The sequence below is a fragment of the Neolamprologus multifasciatus genome, chromosome 15 (genome assembly GCF_963576455.1).
Source record: "Neolamprologus multifasciatus chromosome 15, fNeoMul1.2, whole genome shotgun sequence".
In the NCBI taxonomy this organism is placed as follows: Eukaryota; Metazoa; Chordata; class Actinopteri; order Cichliformes; family Cichlidae; genus Neolamprologus; species Neolamprologus multifasciatus.
In genome coordinates this window covers 11,224,228-11,240,432 of record NC_140453.1, presented here as the reverse complement: position 1 = coordinate 11,240,432, position 16,205 = coordinate 11,224,228, and the positions used below count along the sequence as shown (strand labels likewise).

Here is a 16,205-nt window from a genome sequence, read left to right as displayed (position 1 = left end):
CCCTCACGTCACCTTTCGGCTTGGCTCTATATGTGGATACCTTACTCTATTAGTGTGATGATACAGGTTTGTGTTAGACACACATTTTCAAAAAATATAGCTATGCCCATGAACAGGTGATAGGTGATAATACTTAAATACAGCTTTGCCTTTGCTAGCGAGGAGAGAATGAAGAAGAACATGATAAACGAAACCATAGTAATAGTAGTATTTAGAGTCATTGGTGACTACATGCCAGAAAGATTCCATGTTTACTAGCATGGTATTTTGAAAACATTTTGGACGGATGATTTAAACAACAGTGAAAGATTTTTTGAATTTATTTGGACAAAGACATCAGCAGGGCAAATTAGTCGTACCCCATACTGATATCAAATGGCATTTCCAGGCGGCATGTTGGGGGCACCTGTGTATGATTACTTTCTTGTCCAGAGGAAACGATATTATGTGATAACTACCTGCATCTGTCAGATGTCCCTTTATGTTTCCCTCCTTATACTCGCAGCACTGATCTCGTCTAGTCACCACGAGCCACCGTGCCCTTCTGTAATGCTACTGAGGAATTCAAAAAGAGAATGAGAGTTGAATTGGGAATGAATGATAACACACACCATTAGTTATTATTCATGACAAGTGCTTGTTGTCACAGGGAACAGAGACAAAGACGAGCAGGGGCACAAGCAAATAAACATTACCCTCCTTTTTATTCCTCTGCTCTTGAGTTTCAGTGATGTTCAACTTCTGCAGCTCCCGCATTTTTGGAAACTCTTCATTAAAAAAAAAGCAAATAAATCAGAATAATGACTTTTTGTTGCAGTTTGTCTTGTGCCTCCTCTCACTCTTGCCAGCCTACACTGTGAAGCACTGAAACAATTATTCAGGAGATATAAAAATAAAACCTGCAAGTATTTTGATATTTGGGTCACAGTTTTCAGGAATGGATGGCAAAATATTTTTTGGTTTTTAGCTTCTTAAACATTAGAATATTCTGCTTTAATTGGTCTTGTGTTGTCTTAGTAAAATTAAGGGGAGGAAAACATTAAAAGCTGTCACTGTGTTTAATAGATCAAATGTTTAATCAAGTAATTAGCGAGCAGATTCGCTGAAAATGAAAATAAGTTTTAGCAGCAGTAAATGCTTAAAGAAAAGAAAGCGATGTTTCTTTTTTTAATAAATGAAAGGTCACATACTCTAACGGGGATTCAGAGGAAAATAAATGAGCTTTAATTTGAAATTTGCTAATCATGAATCTCAGATTCCTTGGTTTCTTTTGCTCATCTACAGAGACGATGGAAAGGAGGGTCTAAAGTTCTACACCAATCCATCATATTTCTTTGACCTGTGGAGAGAAAAGATGCTTCAGGACACAGAGGACAAGAGGAAGGAGAGGCGGAAACAGAAGGTAAGTCTAGAAGAATTAAAAAGCACAGGTTCGGCTACGTTTTTTTGCTTTTTCACACAGCAGCTTACGAGTGCACTGCCGTAGACGGAGGCGTTTATGACAGGCACCAGCACACGGAGGTTAGCGAGTAGAAGAGCAAAAAGGCTTCACAGATACAGATTGATCTGTCCTGCTTGAATAAACTGGCAGGGTGATTCACTAATAGATTCAGAGGTCTGGCTTTATACCACACATCCAAAGGAGTTAATTAGTCACCACTCATAGATTATAAACTCTTCCCTCTGTCAACCCTCTTAGTTATTGCTTGTGTGATCATTACATCTAATTAATGGGAGCATCTGGTCTTCAGTTGCCCCTGCGCTGTGCGTCACGTCTCTTCTTCTCCACAAATAAACAGTCACTCGTAGCCTCATGAGGAATATTTATAAGCATTTGCATTCTGAGGTTGTTTTTATTTTTCAATATATTTACACAGACAAATTTAATTATGCGGCTTTGGCGCTTACTCGCCAAGTGCTGAGTTATGACCCCCCCCCCCCCACAACTCAAACCGAGGGGTTTCCCACCCTCAGCATCGGGAGCTCTAATCAGCACCAGCTTGCATTTTCCTGCGTGGGAAGCAGTGCATGCTCCCCATTTTGCCCCCCCGCAGTCAATCAAAGCTCGTTACAATCACGTCACTGAGGAGCAAAGAGAGATTTTCTGCTGAAGGTTTATGTGAACACTGAGGATATAATTTGCTGGTTATGAGGTTTTTAATGATTGTGGGAATGACGCACAGAGGACAAGTTTTGCTGAGAATTAGTTGGAGGATTGAGAGAATAAGAGTAATTGTAGTGATATTTGTGGTTGTTTACTAGTCTGTGTGCACATTTTTTTTAAGCAGTAAATGAAACAGAAAGCTACAACATGCAACATTAGGTAAAGCTTATTTGCTCCAGAGGGTTAGGCTGATATGACCGCTTGCAGCCAGAGCTCATTCCAATGATTTCCTTCTAATTAAAGCTCCGGGTGGGCTCAGCTTGTAAAGCCATGTTCATTTCCCTCTCACCACAATGGCACTTAGACAGACCCCATGGAAAGGCCTTAAAGACATTCACAGGGAGAACCGGATATATGGAGGAATAGAGCTATTACACAAACATATATGGTGGTTTCATCATAGTGGATACATGGTCACATTGAGAAACAGGACAAAGATGGCTCAAAGAAGGTGCGTGTGCATGCATGCGTGCTGGAAGCATGCAGAATCACTCATTGAAAAGATTAAGGATAGAAAAAGCACTTGCATATACACACATAAATTCCGGGTTTAGATCTTTAATAACTTTACACTTCATCAATTTGCTGATTGAGTGGTTCTGCCACATCATCTTAATGGGCCTCTCAGTCATGGGGTTCAGTGTGTGTGTGTGTGTGCGTGCTTATGCATTTGTAGCTGTAATTATGTTTACCACTGATACTTCATCTTATAATTTCAGAAGAAAATTCAGAAGTTTGCAGACGCTTTGTTCCTCCAAATTGAATTATTTTTTTCTGACAACATTAACATTAGCTGGGAGGCTTCAAGTTTATTTTTTATCACGGAGCAGATTTTGTTCAAGATAACAGATCAACATGTACAAAGTGACCATAATTTGGGGCTGTGTGGATAATAAGAGGGTCTGTGGAGCTACAGACTGTGTAAATTGTTCTGCTTTCTATCATAAGCATCAGTTATTAGATAGAAACTTTATTAAGTGCTTCCTTTTTTCTTCCTTACTAGCTGCAAGCAACTGAAATATACAACAATTAAATAGCTTTTATCTATAGCTACCTAATCCTAAATCAAAAGGCACTAAACCTTAATAGGTCTCTCATTGGCCTTATAAAATATTTGTAAGACTACTTAATAGTTAAAATAATTTTCTATACATCATTTAACACTGCAACTTAAGCCTAAAACTATTTTACACGCCAGAAGAATCCATCTAAATAACACCTTTATTTAATGGATGCACAGTTTTAATTAAAGTCAGATATATTTTTAAAGATGGTGCAGCGATACTAAGACATTACGCTTATGCTTCTGGGCTCTGGCTGCAGCAGCTGTGTTGTTTATCTTGAATTATATTTTTAAATTCGTCTTATTTCTTTAGTTTAGTTTTTTGTTTGATGGCTTTTCTTGTCACATATTTACTGCTCTAGACATTAATGGTGATCTGGTGTGAATGCCATAGTTTTTAGTAAATGAAACTGGAGTAGCAGATACAGTTGTACCGTGAAGAAAAAACTTTTTTCTTTCTTTTTTTTAAACTGAACCTGCAAAAGTTGTAATTACATTTTTCATTTGACATTAATTTTAAATAACATATTATAATGACATAAAAACAGTATATCTAGGCTGCAGTCACACTAGTGAAGGTGGTGGTTGGAGACTAGGACAGCCAAAATTACTGCCACCAACCTTTGTCACTGTGTTGATGCACAATCTTGAGTCAGTTTGAGTCAGATTGCAACTGAAGGCAGGTTGCTTCACACTAGCAACCTGCCTTCACTGCAATTAGTCTCAATATATATAGTATTTCACCTCAGGATGTTGAAGGCTGGGAGTGAATAACTCCTTGAACAAAGTAACAACAAGGACATCCATCATAGATCAGTGGCCAGAATAATGAAAACGATATCAATGTTAAACACGCGCCTTAAGCAATACCTCTTTTTCTTTTCTTTTCAAATTACATTTCTGATATTTATTAAAGAAAATGGTCAGTTTCTTGAGCAACCTTGATGTCTCCTGTTTTTAAAATGTCAGTGCTAGAATGAACTCAATGTGTAAGGGTTGTTATTAAGAATAATCAAAGAAGGAATCAAGACAAAGTTATATAAAAGAATGAATAGTATGGAAGGTACTTGAAAGGTCACATTCACGGTCGTGGAAAATGTGGTAATCCTATGAAAGCTGAAGGAATGATTAAAGTAAGAACGAGGAAAACTACCTGAAAGATGAAAACTGAGGTGTGGGAATAATAGGATGTTACTTCCTTTATTTAGCTACACCCAGGCATGATTACTGTGAACCCTGTTGAATCAAGAAATCACTTAAATAGAACCAGTTTGACAAAGTGATGTAGGCTAAAAGAGCTTAAAAAGCAACACAACATGCCATGATTCAAAGAAAAAGCTGAGAAACAAAATCACTGTCATGTATCAGTCCTGAAAGGGGTACAAAGCAATTCTAAAGGCTTTGGGACTCCAGGACCCACGGTGAGAGCCTTGGAACAGTGACAAACCTTTCCAGGGGTGGCTGGCGTACCAAAATTAGTCGAACAGCATGTCGAGAACTCATCCAGGAGGTCTCAAAAGAACCCAGAACAACATCTAAAGAACTGCAGGCTTCACCTGCCTCATTTAAGGTCAGAGTTCCCGATTCAACAACGAGAATGAGACTGGACACTCTCTCGTCCATGAGAGAGTTCCAAGGAGAAAACCACTGCTGACCAAAAGGAACATAAAGTCTCGTCTCACATTTGGAAGGTTTGAGTCCCATTACGACTAACACAGCATTTCATAAAAAGATCGCACCAACAGTCAAACATGGTGGTGGTTGTGTGAAGATCTGGGACTGCTTTGCTGCTTCACGACTTGCTGTAATTGATGGCACCATGAATTCTGCTCTCTAAACCTTGAAGGAAAATGTCCCCACATCAGTTCATGCCTTAAGATCAGTTACACTTGGGCTATGCAGCAGAACAATGATCCAAAACACACCAGCAAATCCACCTCTGAATGGCTCAAGAAAACAAGGTTTTGGAGTAGCCTAGTCAAAGTCTGGACTTAAATCAGATTGAGATGCTTTGGAGTAAACAGTTATGTGGCTGACTTAACATAATTACGCAAAGAAGAGTGGACAAAACTTCCTCCACAGCAATGTGAAAGTGATTGCAATTCTTGCTGCTAAGGGTGGCACAACCAGTTATTAGGTTTAGGGAGCAATAATTTTTTTCACTGGGGGCCAGGTGGGTTTGGATAGTTTTTTTTTTTTTTTTTTTTAGTTTTTTTCCCACTTTATAAATGATGATTTCATTAATTAACTACATTTTGTATTAAATCTGTGTTATCTTTAACTAATATTATAAATTAGTTTCATGATCTTAAACATGTAAGTGTTTCCCAGCACTGTATTTAATCTTCTTCATCCCCAAACTATTTTCTTACATGGTCACATCACTAATCATTAGACTGAAGCCACATTTAACAAATTGTGGTATTCACAGGCCCAGCCAGCTAGAAGCCAGTGATAAATGAAAAGCAGCATATGGCAGAGAGAGGGGGGAAGAAACCTGCAGTTTCCTAATCTCATTAGCCTCTGTGTTAGCCTCAGTGGATTAGCAGTAGACTATGTGCTGAGCTAGTCAGAGGAAACAGAGGGTGAAAGTCTCAGCGAATGAGAAGAACAGGAACAGAGAGAAAGACGGAAAGTGTGTGTTTCTCTTTGAGACCAGTGTTTGGGTCCACTAGGCATCGAGATCTCCAACATCTGAATCCCCTTTGTGAAGAATCCCCTTTGCTCTTCCTCTGCTATTCCTGTCTCATTAAAGCACTCGTGGCTGGAGCAGAAATCTATTGATGTTTTCCCCCCAATTTTAAATACTTCCCTATAAGCATGAATACATTTTTTTCACATGGCTCCCAGTTCTCATAAATACCAGTGGGTGTTGGTTGTTTAATAGTGGGCAGTTCTAGCATTTGTTCCTGAGTGGGACTGGAATGGCTCTTTTTTTTTTAACACATGATATAGAAAAGTCACTTTCATGTCTCCACTGACAATGTCGTCCTTTACTTTTTTGCTCACCAACTGATAATGCAGCTGCAGATCTGTGACTGTTTTCAGGTTCTCAAGAAGCTTAAGTCGTCCCGAGTAAATGTCATGACTCTGAAACGACATTGCAGTCACTGTTGCATATATGCTAGAGAGCCTTAACTATCAAGATGTTTTGCTTTAGGAGACTGGTATGAAAAACTGTTTATTTCCAATCGAATTTCTGTGATACTACGGCACATGTAGAGGAGACATCTGCACCTACAACGCAAGGCATAATTCTGCCACCTGCCTCATAACAGTACACCTCCTTCTGTTGCTCTTCTGGCTTGTTGCAGGCTAGTGGAGCTGTGTTAGTTTAATAGCTTGTTACTGCAATAGCAACGATGGCTAATAAGCAAAAAAGAGACAAGCAGACAGTGCATTCACAGTATTCTTACCCCAATTTACTAGCTATATTTATATGAACACAGCTTGTCTACAGTCAATTTACAGCTTTTTGTTTCCATTTTAGCTTAAATTTTGAGCTAAGTGCTAATAAATGTAAAGCATAAAGCAAGTAATGTTTTAACAGTAAAGTTCAGTCAAGATCCTGCTTCAGGATCTAGCTTCCACTGTCCTTGTTCTTCTCTACCGTTGCTTTTACATTATTTTCTGAATCTTTATCTAACTCTGTGCAGCTGGAAATGCCTTATCTTGTGTGTCCCAAGAGCCTTATAAGAGTCCTCTCTGAAACCCCTCCTCCCTCCCTTACTCCCCCAGAGGTAAGAGCTTCTCCCTTGTCCTCTCTCCACCTCCACCAGAGCATCTGCTCTGCTTTGCAGTGGCCTGCAGCCCTCTCTATCCTCCCACTTCTCCACTCCCCCCTCTGGTTTGCTTTGGGCAAGTGAGCTGCCCACTTCAAGCCCATCACTAACAACCCTCTAACACTTACCTGCATCCCAGTTCTGTTTAAGAAAAAAAAAAAGGGGGGGGGGGGGGCAAGAGTCCTTGATGTGTACTACCTTTTGCCAACAATCTACAAAAAAGGCAGATGATGACAAAACTCAAGTTTTAAACATAGCCTGTGGTTACATGTGCTTTAAATACATACAGCTGTGGCTTTAACACACACAAAGTATGCTGCTCAGTAAAACATCTTTTGTGTGTTTCTAGATAATATACTCTAATAACAATATACTCTAATATACTCTAATCTTCTAATAATACTTTATGTTTACGTCTTTAGTGCAGTCTAACGATGAGCAATGAACAATGACATAAAAAAATGTGTACTGTTTGAGTTTAAATATGAATAATTTCAAGCCATACCTGTAGGCGTGTCAGTGCACACCTTTTGAAAATAAGGAATTTGGGATACAGCGCTGAGAACTCACTATACTAACTGCAAAACAACTCAGAGCAGTAACTTACCTGTGTGGTAGTTGGTAGTGCTTTTGACTTACCTCCACATGTCTTTTGATTTGTGGTTTGGTCAAACTAACACTAAAGGACATATGAAGCGGGAGGTCTTCTGCTTGGATTGTTACAAAAGCACACTGCATACGTCAGAGTGCATTGTACAGGAAGACATTTGCTTTTGTTGCAGTAAAGGCATCAGTAACTTTTCATATTTCGTGCTATTTTTGAGCCTTCTTCACCTTGCTAGGACTTTATTTCAGTATTAGCATGAGGCTTTATTAAGGATCTGCATCCAAATGGTTTATTTTACAAAGATCAGCAGCAGCAGCTATGCGTGCATATTGTGAGAGGTTAGCGTTATTGTCAGCAGTGGTTGAATGCCTCTGTGGGCATTCCTGTGATGGGGGTTGGGGAGGGGGGGTTACATAGCCACGATTCTGCTGAGTCTGTCAGTTTAAACTATACGCACAAATGATCGCACATGCCTGTAGTGTGTATAATGGTCTGGACACAGGCGTGCACACAGGAATACAGTCGGTATATAAAATAAATCTATAACCGCTGTGTTGCATATACACACTGTGCTTACACAGCGGCACTTCCTCTGCCAGTACCAGTCCATTCAGATGAAAGATGACAACCTAGCAGAGGCACACAGCCCATTGAAAATTAGCTACATGTATAACAGCTGTGACTTACACATGCATGCTTACAAACACACGCTCACAGAAAAAAATGTCTCATTTTCTCTCTTGTACGAACACTATCTAATCTATTTTCCCCATCATTAACAAAAACTTATTTTCCCATTGATTGCTGCACTACAGCATTAAAGCCATCACTCCGACACTCTGTTTGATGGACGGTTTGTCTCACACTATATGTTTGACTGCCACCTGTCCTTCCTGCCAACCCTTCTTCTTATGTCATTAAAGCAAAAATTCACTCATTATAGTCTATAGACCCATAGATGGAATTTTATAGTACATTAGCTTATTTTTATTTCAAGTGTTATTTAATGTTTCTTCATATATTGCCACGAGACTAAAACTGAAAACCTTTCAGGAAGCCGAGTTTAGGAAAAGTAAAACTCATCACTGATTCGATGATTGCAGCTGGATCTTAGAGGCCCCGCGCAGCTTAGACACGGTAAAAAGTCTTGACAACCTAATAAATAATAAAGTTTTAGTTAAGATATATTAACGTGTTTAAGCAGAGGAGGAGGCGGTTGTGTGTCTGACTGTGTGTGTTTAAGCGGAGATGCTTTTCTTCAGTTGATGCCTCATCAGGGATAATAGGTCACGATGATTCAGAACCGAATCGATGTGCGTTACAGTTGGAATTTATTCTCTCAGCGAACAAAATCAGCATCATTTAACCAAACCAGAGGAGATGCTGTCCACAACCTGTCACCTCTCAGCCAACATGCTTCATCTGAGCACACACACACACACACACACACACACACACACACACACACACACACACACACACACACACACACACACACACACACACACACCTGTTTGGTACGTCTACAGCTAGATATAATATTGGTATTGTTTGATACCCTAACTGAATATCGGCTTGTGTTGAAACGGATTGTGTTTTTATAATCAGCAAAAATATGTCTTGTTAAATTACTAACACACAAGCATGTCTGTGCTTTCTTTTTTTGTCTTAATGTCAAAAAAAGGCACAGAAAACGCATCATAAAAGCATCCCACTAACAGGTATCGTCTGTGTAGCCTTAAAAAAACAGTGTTCCCGTGCTGCAGTCGTCCCCCCTCTTCTTGTAAAACTCTTTAAATCACAGCCACATGATGCACTTGTACTGGCTGACATGATCCCTCGTTATCATGAACACAATTGTTCCCACATACTGTAAATATTCTCCAAAGCGCCAGCTGTGTATAGACCAGCAGCTGAAAAGAGTCCCTGAACCAATATGCTGTTCACTCTTAATTGCAAACTGAAGTTAACGGTGTATTGGTTAATATCTACGCTATACGCAGCTGTCGACTGTAAATATATTCGTGAAAATTTACATGCATGTCCTTAATAAAGCAAATAAGCTGAGCACCACAAGAAGATAGAAAGTAGAAACATAATAATTAAAGCCAAACTCACTTGTTTTATCCAGTTTTTGCAGAATAAATACGTTTTATTTTATTAGTTCGCAAGTTTGCTTTTATTACAGTTGTCTATGTTTAGCGTTGAAAATAATTTTTCACATTGATTTATATTGTTAGCTGGTTTAAGTTGACTAAAGATTGTAAAGTGTTTTCATGCATATCTTTATATTTAGATTAACTGTGAAAAGTCCCCTTTATGTTTTTATTGCCCTTCTTTAATATAATCTGCTCTCTCATTGTTTTGGGTTGGCTAGCACGAGTGTGTGCATTTTCTGTTTTGCATGTCATTCTCCAGTGTGGGTTGTTGCTGTGCATCGCATGTAGAAACACACCTTTGTAGATTTGCTCCCCCCATTCCAGTGAGATCTCTCCTTTTCTGCCTTAGTCTGTCTGTTTGGGATGAAGCGGCGCTCTGTTATATTCACCGTGTGTGTGGGTCTTTGCGTGCCATTGTGACGTCCCCTGCCCTGTGCACGTTGTCATTTTTCTGTTTAACAGCACTTTTTTCCCCCCCTCTTTCCCTTTTGTCCTACTTCTCACCGCCCACTGTTTTTGTCCCCGTTGACTGTGTGCAGCAGCGCTGTGCTCAATCCTGTGCCGTGTTGATTATTTTGAACCCCGTCCCCTCACCCCTGGTGCTTCTCTTGTGGTTTTTGTTTTTGTTCTTGTAGTTGCAGGACCCCCGCATGTATGATCAGGTCTATAGGTACTTAGACCTTCCAGGGCAGGTATGTGAAAAAACAGCGATTATTTGATTTAAAAACAAAAAAAAGAACAAACTTCTACCTCAGCAGCTTGCTGCTGTTTTTTTCCCTCTGTTGCAAATCAGTCATGCTGAAATCTGGGAGTCAGGGATTGCTGTTTGACGATGGGCACGAGATTATCACAAAATATTACCCATCTTTCTTTATAGACTTTTAAGCTTTGGAAAAAAAATATTTACCACAATTTGATTCAGTCAGTCAATGAGCACTCCCTGCTCCCAAGCTTGTGTGATGCAGTATTTTCTGTGAAGCGCTACCCCTTTAAAAAAAAATGTGCTTTTAAGTTTAAGATGATTAGAAAGCACAGATATTGTTAAGACTGTTGTGGTAGGTTGATGTTTATTTGGCACCTTAAAGTAAATTACAAAGAGGGACAGTTTGGATCAGTTATTACGTTTTGGATTTGGTTGTTTGAGTGTGTGAACGCTTCTTTCTACTTCTGCATTGATAAATCTTGACTGTAATTTTCAAGCTCTGTCGTTCAAATGTTTAACAATCCTTCATCAGTTTTGGAAAATATATTTAATGGCTAATATTATTTTTTGTCTCCTGCTCTTCTCCTTCCACTCTCATCCTCATTGTCATCCCCAAAACACCTCTTGTGGATTCATCCACCACTTCCCATTATTCCTTTTAACTATTCCATCCCCCTCCATCCCCGTCACCATCTTCGCCTCCTTTTCTAAAGCTGAAGGCGATCGACCGTCCACACGAGCCGGAGAAGATACCGCGAGCACCTCACGATCGTAAGAAGGAGTGGCAGAAACTAGCACTGGGGGCAGAGCTCGCCCAGGACTTACCTGAAGACAAACACAGAGAGGCCAACGGATCTGCGGGTTATCACGACAACAGGTGAGTGAAGGTGGACGGCACTAGTTAGAGAGCTGAAAACCTGAAAAACTTGATAAAAACGGATTCATCTGCAGGATGAAATCAATCATATGGACAAAAATAAATAGTGTCCTGTCCACAGAGAATCTGTTCACGCAATTTACACTTCTGTGGCACTGGGGAAATGCAGCCACAAAAGGGATGATTAAGGTCCTTCACAGTTGTGATTGCTTTTATTGTGCCTCAGAGCTGCAGTGCCACTCGTGTTCAGTAATTTCCCTGCCAGTCAATGTGATTAATAAGAAAACATTTTATGCAAATTGGTAGTTTTGTTGGATTTGTCAGTCGCGTGGATAGCTGACACAAAATCTTTTCTGCGAGCACTGATGAGAATAGATTTCAAGCAAATGGACCATAGATGTGGTTGTCGGCGTTTGATTTACAATGTTGTGGATAACAGTGTCTTTTGATGGGCACTCACCCAGACTACAACAGCATTGTCAACAGAATAATTGTAGCAGAAATTCATTCTTGTGAATAAAAAATATTCTAAACTGCTGAGAAATGGAAACAGGAACTGTATACTTTTGTGGCCTGTGAGAATACGTTTGTTTTATGAAAAGTGCCTCTTTACTTATTATTACTTACTTGTTTTTATGTGTATATGTATATTGTGTGACCAGATCTCTGTAATGGCCAGAAGAAAACATAAACATGACCTTAAAGAACATAATGAGCGCAGGTCTTGTTTTTTAAAAGTATTTTGCTTAAAAGAAGCCAGCCATCCTCATACATTTAAAAAAAAAAAGGCCTTGAGCAATAGTTCTTCAGGCTTAATGTCCTTAAAATGAGGAAACTAGACAAGTGGAGGAGAAATGAAGACGTGGTAGGCCTACAAAACTATTCCCAGCAGATGAATTTTCAATTCAATTCAATTCAATTTTATTTATATAGCGCCAAATCACAACAAATGTTGCCTCAAGGCGCTTCATAGATACAGAGAAAAGCCCAACAATCATATGACCCCCTATGAGCAAGCACTTTGGCGACAGTGGGAAGGAAAAACTCCCTTTTAACAGGAAGAAACCTCTGGCAGAACCAGGCTCAGGGAGGGGCGGCCATCTGCTGCGACCGGTTGGGGTGAGAGAAGGAAGACAGGATAAAAGACATGCTGTGGAAGAGAGACAGAGATTAATAACAGATACGATTCAATACAGAGAGGTCTGTTAACACATAGTGAGTGAGAAAGGTGACTGGAAAGGAAAAACTCAATGCAGAGCTGGGTGTCATCTGCATAGCAGTGAAAATGTATGCTATGTCTTCTAATGATGCTGCCTAGGGGAAGCATGTATAATGTAAACAGAATTGGTCCTAGCACTGAACCCTGTGGAACTCCATAATTAACCTCAGTGTGTGAAGAGGACTCTCCATTTACATGCACAAATTGGAGTCTATTAGATAGATATGATACAAACCACTGCAGTGCTATACCTGTAATACCTACAGCATGTTCTAATCGCTCTAATAGGATATTATGGTCAACAGTATCGAATGCTGCACTAAGGTCAAGAAGGACAAGCACAGAGATGAGTCCACTGTCAGAGGCCATAAGAAGATCATTTGTAACCTTCACTAAAGCTGTTTCTGTGCTGTGATGAGCTCTGAAACCTGACTGAAACTCTTCAAATAAACCATTCCTCTGCAGATGATCTGTTAGCTGTTTGACAACTACTCTTTCAAGGATTTTTGATATGAAAGGAAGGTTGGAGATTGGCCTATAATTAGCTAAGACTGCTGGGTCTAGAGATGGCTTTTTGAGTAAAGGTTTAACTGCAGCCACCTTGAAGGCCTGTGGTACATAGCCGATTATTAGAGATAGGTTGATCATGTATAAGATCGAAGAATTAATCAATGGCAGGACTTCTTTGAGCAGTTTTGTAGGAATGGGGTCTAAAAGACACGTTGATGGTTTGGAGGAAGTAATTATTGAAGTTAACTCAGAAAGATCGATTGGAGAAAAAGAGTCTAACTTAACATCAATGGTACTAAGAGTAGCTGTAGATAATATTACATCTGTGGGATGATTATTGGTAATTTTTTCTCTAATGATAAAAATTTTATTTGTGAAGAAGTTCATGAAGTCATCACTAGTTAACGTTAAAGGGATGGTTGGCTCAAAAGAGCTCTGACTTTTTGTCAGCCTGGCTACAGTGCTGAAGAGAAACCTGGGGTTGTTCTTATTTTCTTCAATCAGTGATGAGTAGTAAGCTGTTCTGGCTTTGCGGAGGGCTTTCTTATAAAGCAACAAACTATTTCTCCAGGCTAAATGATGATCCTCTAAATTTGTGACACGCCATTTCTTCTCCAGATTACGAGTCATCTGCTTTAGGGTACGTGTTTGAGAATTATACCACGGAGTCAGGTACTTCTGATTAGAGACCTTAGTTTTCACTGGAGCTACAGTATCCAGAGTCGTACGTAGTGAGGAGGTGAAATTATTAACAAGATAATCGACCTCTGTTGGGGTAGCGTTCAGATAGCTGCTCTGCTCTGTGTTGGTACAGGGCATTGACGATGATAACAGTGGCTGGATTATATTCTTAAACTTAGTTACAGCGCTTTCAGAAAGACATCTACTTTGATAAAGTCCACTCTCCACTGCTGCGTAATCAATTATTGTAAATGTAAATGTTATCAAGAAATGATCAGACAGGAGAGGGTTTTCAGGAAACACTGTTAAATGTTCAGTTTCTATGCCATATGTTAAAACAAGATCTAGAGTGTGATTAAAGTGGTGGGTGGGTTCTTTTACATATGAAGAGTTAAAAAATTGTTCTAAGAAAGAAATCCTGCAAAGACTGGACTCAGGACCAACCCTCAGTTGGTCAAGAAGCCACTCACTGCTGAGGTATGCCAACTGAACAACAAGTTTCATGTGGTGACGATTCCACATTTTTCGATGATTTTCGAATCATCATCGGTGTGGCGATCAGGAGAGAGGCACAGCAGCCATCTGTAAAACACAGTGGAGGCTCTGTCATGATTAGGGCTGCGTTTCAGCCAGTGTTGTTGAAGATCTTGTCAAAATTGATGGAATTATAAACACAGAAATGTACCATCAGATTTTGATCCCCCATACAAGACCATCTAGATGTTCTCTGAGTGAAAACATTAATTTGTCATTTTTTTGCATGAAAATGATTCCAAACACGCTGCCAGTACAGTAAAAGCATACTGTTCCTGGACCTCAGCATTATTAAGGCAATGTGGGATCTTCTTGACAAAGAACAGAACAAAAGGCAGCTAACATCTGAAGAAGAGCTCTGAATGTCCTTCAAGAAGCCTGGAGAACTATTCCCGAAGACGACTTAAAGAAATGACCAGAAAGGTTCAGGCTGTGGTGGAGAATAAAGGTGGTCATACTAAATATTGGCTTTCAAATTTAGGAAAACTTAAATCAGGTGTTGCTCAGGACTTTTGCATTGTGTTCTTAAGTGTTGCTGGCTACGATTACTGGACTCTGTGAATTCCATGACCCAATTACTACATAATTTCTGATCATCAAAAGGTCTTAGCGCTGTGTTTAATCAAACACAACCTCCACAGTAAATATAATTAGTATATTAGTATTAGTATATCTTCTGTTTTTTGTGTGTGAGTTTGCTTTGTGTTTGTTTTTCTTGTTTGTTTTTCTTTAATCCTTTACAAATATTCTACACACACAAGGTAAAATGATTGGGAAAAGTACCTCAGTTCTATATACAGCACCTCTACCTACCCAGAATATGTAAGGTTTTATTTAAGTGACATGATTTAAGTGACATGATTTAAGTTCTGACAGATGAGCTTTATGCGGGTAAGAATAGTAAGTGCAAAGAACACACAAAACTGCACGCACAAACAAAGACTCACAGCTGAACCAAACACAGTGTGAATGAATGACTGGGTTTCTCTGCTCAGGACTCATTTGTACATGGAGCATTTGGACGGGCCCTTCTCACTGGCGGCGCTGCCCTACACTCAGATGAACGAACTGCTTAACCGTACAGGGGACAGAATGTATTCCCGACCTCACGACCCTCCACCGCCACCACCTCCTATGCACCCACTGGGAGAGATAAAGCCACCTTCTGTGATCAGGTGGGTCATCAGCCTCAGTTTTCACTTTGTTGCTCTGGCTTTCACCTACACCTAAAACATAAATGTGTGTTTCAAGCAGTTTAAAAAAGTGCTAAGGAATTATCTGTAACTACTACGATTCCCTCCCCATCTCTTAGCCTTGTTTATCTCATTTTCTCATGCACATCCGTCAGTATCATAGACCAGCCTTCAATTACTGTTTCTGAAGAGGTTGATGAATGTGTGGTTTGAAAGTGTGTGGAACAAAGATGAAGTAAAATAAGAAAAAGGCTTGTTGAAGGGCAGGATCAGCTGTGTGTTAAGGCCACTGAACATATTACAGGTTGTTTTTCTGCTGCACATATTGGCCGCTTATGTAGCTGTTTTTGAAAGGATGAAGAGATCAGAGGGAATGATTAAGGTAACACTGGAGAAATCTTGCACTGATTTTTTTTTTTTTGCACTTGCCCTTGCATCTGCCTTCTCCTCTCGCTCTTTTATTTACTTTATTCTGACCATTAATTCGTGCTGATTTTCTCTTTTTTTTGCCATTTTAAAAGTTCCCATCACCATGTTCCATCATATCTTATTTTCTTGCTTCACCTCCTCTGAAAACATTCCTTTACTACAGCACATTAAGTAGCGCTGCTGTCCTGAGAGGAAACACTCCACACTTTATTTGTTCCTCCTGTCTTCTCTTCCTCCTGTTGTGCCTTTTTTTCCCTTCTCCTTCACCACAGGAGGAGGATTGA

General features: G+C 39.7%; 1 protein-coding gene across 4 annotated transcripts in view; it reads left to right on the top strand.

Annotated features, from left to right (window-relative positions):
- Positions 1 to 16,205, top strand: part of wasf1 (WASP family member 1) — a 64,998-nt gene that overhangs the window by 44,573 nt on the left and 4,220 nt on the right. For 2 of the 4 annotated variants that reach the window (XM_085132836.1, XM_085132835.1), the window contains exons 5-9: positions 1,285 to 1,402; positions 6,884 to 6,967; positions 10,411 to 10,467; positions 11,192 to 11,355; positions 15,295 to 15,474. In XM_085132836.1, coding sequence (XP_084988962.1) covers positions 1,285 to 1,402; positions 6,884 to 6,967; positions 10,411 to 10,467; positions 11,192 to 11,355; positions 15,295 to 15,474 — 603 coding nt within the window. The remainder of the gene's footprint in view (positions 1 to 1,284; positions 1,403 to 6,883; positions 6,968 to 10,410; positions 10,468 to 11,191; positions 11,356 to 15,294; positions 15,475 to 16,205) is intronic. The other 2 variants (XM_085132837.1, XM_085132839.1) reach the window with 2 other exon arrangements.